Source organism: Crocodylus siamensis, chromosome 2 (assembly GCF_052110815.1).
Source record: "Crocodylus siamensis isolate JL-2025a chromosome 2, ASM5211081v1, whole genome shotgun sequence".
Classification (NCBI taxonomy): Eukaryota; Metazoa; Chordata; order Crocodylia; family Crocodylidae; genus Crocodylus; species Crocodylus siamensis.
The window spans coordinates 183,947,272-183,951,343 of NC_143396.1; the positions used below are offsets into that span (position 1 = coordinate 183,947,272).

The following is a 4,072-nucleotide window of genomic DNA, read 5'->3' on the forward strand; positions in this document are numbered from 1 at the left end:
ATATCAGACTGAATAAACAGATGTCCTAATGAAAAATAAAATTAAAGCCAATAAAATGCCCCATTTTAGTAAGCTGTTTATCATAAAAGTGCACTTCTACACTTATTGGGAAGCAAAACAGAAATAAACTTGGAATTTATAAAACTGCCAAGGCGCGCAGAACGTTTCCTTCCCTGTTAGACATTAGGCAATAATGATTGTTGGCAACTGTCTGCAACGAGAGTGCAAAGAGGTCAGATAGGCGGCAATGGAATTTGACAAGTGGAAATCCCCAGCTCCCAGGGAATGTTCGTATTCATTCCTTGTGTTTTAGGGACTCATAAATATAATCTCTCCCAATGTGTCTGAGTAGCCACACAAAAAAAATAATTTCTCATACTGCAGAGGTAAGTTTTAGCCTGAAGTTAAGCTTTAAGTACCTCATTTTAACCTTTTTTTCCTAGTTTGGGAAATACGATATATAGGATGTATGACTATCCTGTGTAAAATACATTATGCAGAAGTTAAAAAAGACATTTTGACATAGATGTTGTCTCTGAACTGGGCATTTGAGTGGATTTCACTTTCCTGATTAGCAATTAACCCTTGGCCGTGTCTTCAGAATTGTGTGTGGCCTTGCTAATCTATATACCAGATCAGTAACAGTGACAAGCAGAATGAATATGCTGTCTGGAGTCTTTAAATGTTTGCCTTGATTTCTGATGAACTGTTTCTCCTAATCCTGTTACAGCCTAAAGAAGTGAACTATGAAATTCTATGTCAGTGTGCTGCTGTTTTCTCTGGTCTTGCAGGCCAGCGCCCAGATCTGGCTCTCTAAGGTTGCAGAATTCCTAAAGGAGACAGCTAGACGTAAGTTCTTTTCTAAAAACATGTTCCTACAGGAAAATCTCCTTGAAAGAACTGTTGTGCACAGGATGAAGGGTGTTGTCTTCTGAAACCAGATTTTTCCCCTGTAGTTCTTCCAGATGTTTTGAGGGGAAATCACTCCAGCTATCTTCACTTCACTGATGGAAGTAGTGGTTAGAAAGAGAGATTCAATAGCTGCAAATCCATCAATGTCTAGAGAAAATCTAACATAGATGAGCCTTTTTATCTACTATAGAAGCACTGCATTCTGAAGCCAGTGGTGTGAAGTAGGACGAATAGTGTTTGGTGTCTGCTAGACGGAGGGTAAAATAATTTCAAAACTTGCTTAAAATGTATGGTGTTTCCATAATTCTCTCTCCCTTCCCAGGTGTTATGGAAAATCACAAGGTATACAAGAACATGCATGCAGAGAATTATATAAATGGTGATAAATACCAGTATTTCTATCATTCTGGGGAATCTGCTACACGCAGCAAGCATGGTGAGGCCTGGGCTCCAAAACCTAACAGGTAATTGTTGCCTCTTAGTTAATGATAAGAAAATCTGTATAATGAAGTAATGATGAACAGCATTCTGATTTACAAATCATTATTAACTCATTTACCGAGTAGCTATGTTTAAATTTAGTAAAAGTGACCAAGTTTAAATGAGAAGACTGAGCCCCTTCTTGAATGAAAAAGTGTTTCTTTGTTTGAAGAGTTGTACTAGTCATGATAGTCCAGGAAATGTTCCAGAAGATGGGCCAGGGGACTGATATACATAATCCTACTGGACATCAAAAACCTGGACTTCATACAGACAGTGGCTTTATGGCTCATTGGAACCTAACGAATACTGTCCTTGATCTTCTTGTACTTGGCAGGTTATAACTACCCTCCCCCTTCTTGAATGGTCCCATTCTTTCAGTAACTACCTTGCCTATTCTACTACACTATTTTTGTTTTATAATGACACCTGATAACACTTCTTAGGTACATCTATGTGAGACATTTATTGCGCAGTTGACTAATTAGCTGCTCAATAAACATCTCAGCAGCTACATGTGCACCCCCATTAGGCTGGAGTAAGCTCATTTGCTCTGCAGCAGGATAGTACTTGTAAATACAAGTACTGTCCTGCTGTGGAGTGAAAAACTCCAGAGCAGCACATGTGTAGACACTGCTCCAGCTGGCTGGGGCATGAGTGTGCTTCAGTACAGGGGCTGCCTGCTGACTAGCCCAGCAAGCCCCCCTGCAGCATATTGATCCAGAGGAACAGCCCAGGGCTGACAGGTTAACCACCCCTGGCTGCTCCAACCTGGCTCAACATGCTGCACATGAATAAACTCTGGAACTTATTGCTCCCATGAGCACGTTCAAACTGTATACCTGGGAGCAATAAGCTTTGGAGTTTGTTTATGTGCAGTAATTACTGTGTAGATATGCCCCGTCACTCCTAACTCACAGCCCTCCTTTATTGCTCTAAGTAGGCTGTTTGCATTTAGGTGGAATCTTCTCTTTGTATTTAGCTCAGCCTGCGTCTGCCTGTCTCTTAAGACCTGGGGAAGGGTACTTGATGCCTGAAAACTTGTCCAGCAGCTCTCCCAGTTATACACTTTCTCTAATGAAAGATATTATAAAACATCCTTGCCTTTGTTTTAATGACTGCAATCTAATCTCTAATTAATTGTAAGATAATATCACATTAATTCGGGGGGAGCAATTATTTTGGGTGGAGGGCCTCTTACTGAGTTTTGGCGAGCCACCGAGGGCCACATGACAGGCAGCCGGGGCAGATAAATATTAATTTTCTTAATTTTGGGGGGACCCCGCCGGCCAGATAAATTGGCCTGGCAGGCCACATCTGGCCCCCGGGCTGCATTTTGCCCACCTCTGCATTAATTTTTTCAAAGAAGATGAATTTCTAATCATCATGCTTTTAAAACTGCCATAGTGAATTGCAGCCTTCACTTCATCCTTTAATCAACATTAAATCCATTTCTTCCCTGTTACATTGTCTGATATCACAGTGGTCATAGATTCCATTCTGATCCTTCAGTGAGAGCTGTTGTGGGTTGAATGTGTTACTTGTGAAATTAAGGACCCTCAAGAAAGTAATAGAGGCAATTTGTCATGGCTTTCACATTTGTGGCTACTGTAGTGATGCGTCACTGGGATGATTCCTGTCACTCCAGACAGGCAAAGATTTGTGAGTGTCTATTTGGGTATGATTAGAAAGGGTCTTGTAGAAATGGAAAGAGTATATGAGTGAAGAAATGAAAAAGAAATAATTTTGCATTTAAGTGGAGATTGCCTAAAAGAACCTTTATTTCACGTTTCCAGTGATTTCTGGAAGAACTGGCAAATGGGATGTCACAGTGGTAAAATTGACGTCGGTGGCGCTAGCAATACTGGTGATGGTGGCAGTGGAGCAGAAGACACACTTGCAGTCAAAAAAGAAAGAGCCCGCAACCACTCCAAACGAGCACGCTTTCCCTGGAACTATTAAAGCCGCCTGTAAACCACTGCAGTTTTCTCTATTTTTCCTACCTGCTTTGCAAAACTGAATAAAGAAAAGCTGAATGTGCTAAAGCTTTTGGTGAGCTAGCAAACCCTCCATGGTTATTGCAGATAGGAAAAACTGTAGATATGGGATGGAGATATACATGATGCCTGCTATTAACTGGCTATTATTTAAAGACACTTGCCAGGGCAGATTATTTACTGATTGCTCTTTATTAATTTTCTTGCTCCCTCCTGCAGCACAGCTGATATGGACCAATGCCTGCTAGTAGGATTAATTCTGGCAACACTTACAGAGTTTTGGTGTACAGGGGCACAGAGCAATAATATTTCAATAGTAAGGGGTTATCTATTTCCTACTAGAAGGCTGGGGTAGCAGGGGCAGCCAGTGGTCAGAACCTGCTTTTCAGTTTCTGTGATGCTTGACATTTCCTGCAACAAGATGGGTTCTATTACATGGGTATTAGAAGTCCAAGAAAACCAGATTCCAAGAAAATAAAGAACTGTTCATTATTTGAAAAAACTGTAGAGTGCAGTTTTTTTTTATCTTATCATCTGTCTGTATATGGCAAAACCAGAACAGAAAGCTGGTAATGAGAATGGAATTTTAAAAGAAAAGGAAAAGAACAGTAAACTGGTTACATCTGATGATATAGGCAACTTCCAATTTAATGAAAAAGAAAGAATTTGCAATATGTGCTCAG

At 40.4% G+C, this 4,072-nt stretch overlaps 1 protein-coding gene across 1 annotated transcript; it reads left to right on the forward strand.

The window, feature by feature from the left end:
• Nucleotides 1-248: 248 nt before the first annotated feature.
• On the forward strand, nucleotides 249-3,853 carry LOC149871455 (uncharacterized). The gene is made up of 4 exons (XM_090034932.1): nucleotides 249-386; nucleotides 731-849; nucleotides 1,235-1,376; nucleotides 3,189-3,853. The coding sequence occupies exons 2-4, from the start codon at nucleotides 747-749 to the stop codon at nucleotides 3,352-3,354; spliced, it is 411 nt and encodes a 136-aa protein (XP_089891058.1). The 5' UTR covers nucleotides 249-386; nucleotides 731-746; the 3' UTR covers nucleotides 3,355-3,853.
• The last annotated feature ends 219 nt before the right edge of the window (nucleotides 3,854-4,072 follow it).

Coding starts and splice junctions, on each gene's coding strand:
- LOC149871455 (XM_090034932.1), top strand. CDS start 747: ATGAAATTCTATGTCAGTGTGCTGCTGTTTTCTCTGGTCTTGCAGGCC. Junction 850..1,234: donor CCTAAAGGAGACAGCTAGAC/GTAAGTTCTTTT, acceptor CTCCCTTCCCAG/GTGTTATGGAAAATCACAAG. Junction 1,377..3,188: donor TGGGCTCCAAAACCTAACAG/GTAATTGTTGCC, acceptor TCACGTTTCCAG/TGATTTCTGGAAGAACTGGC.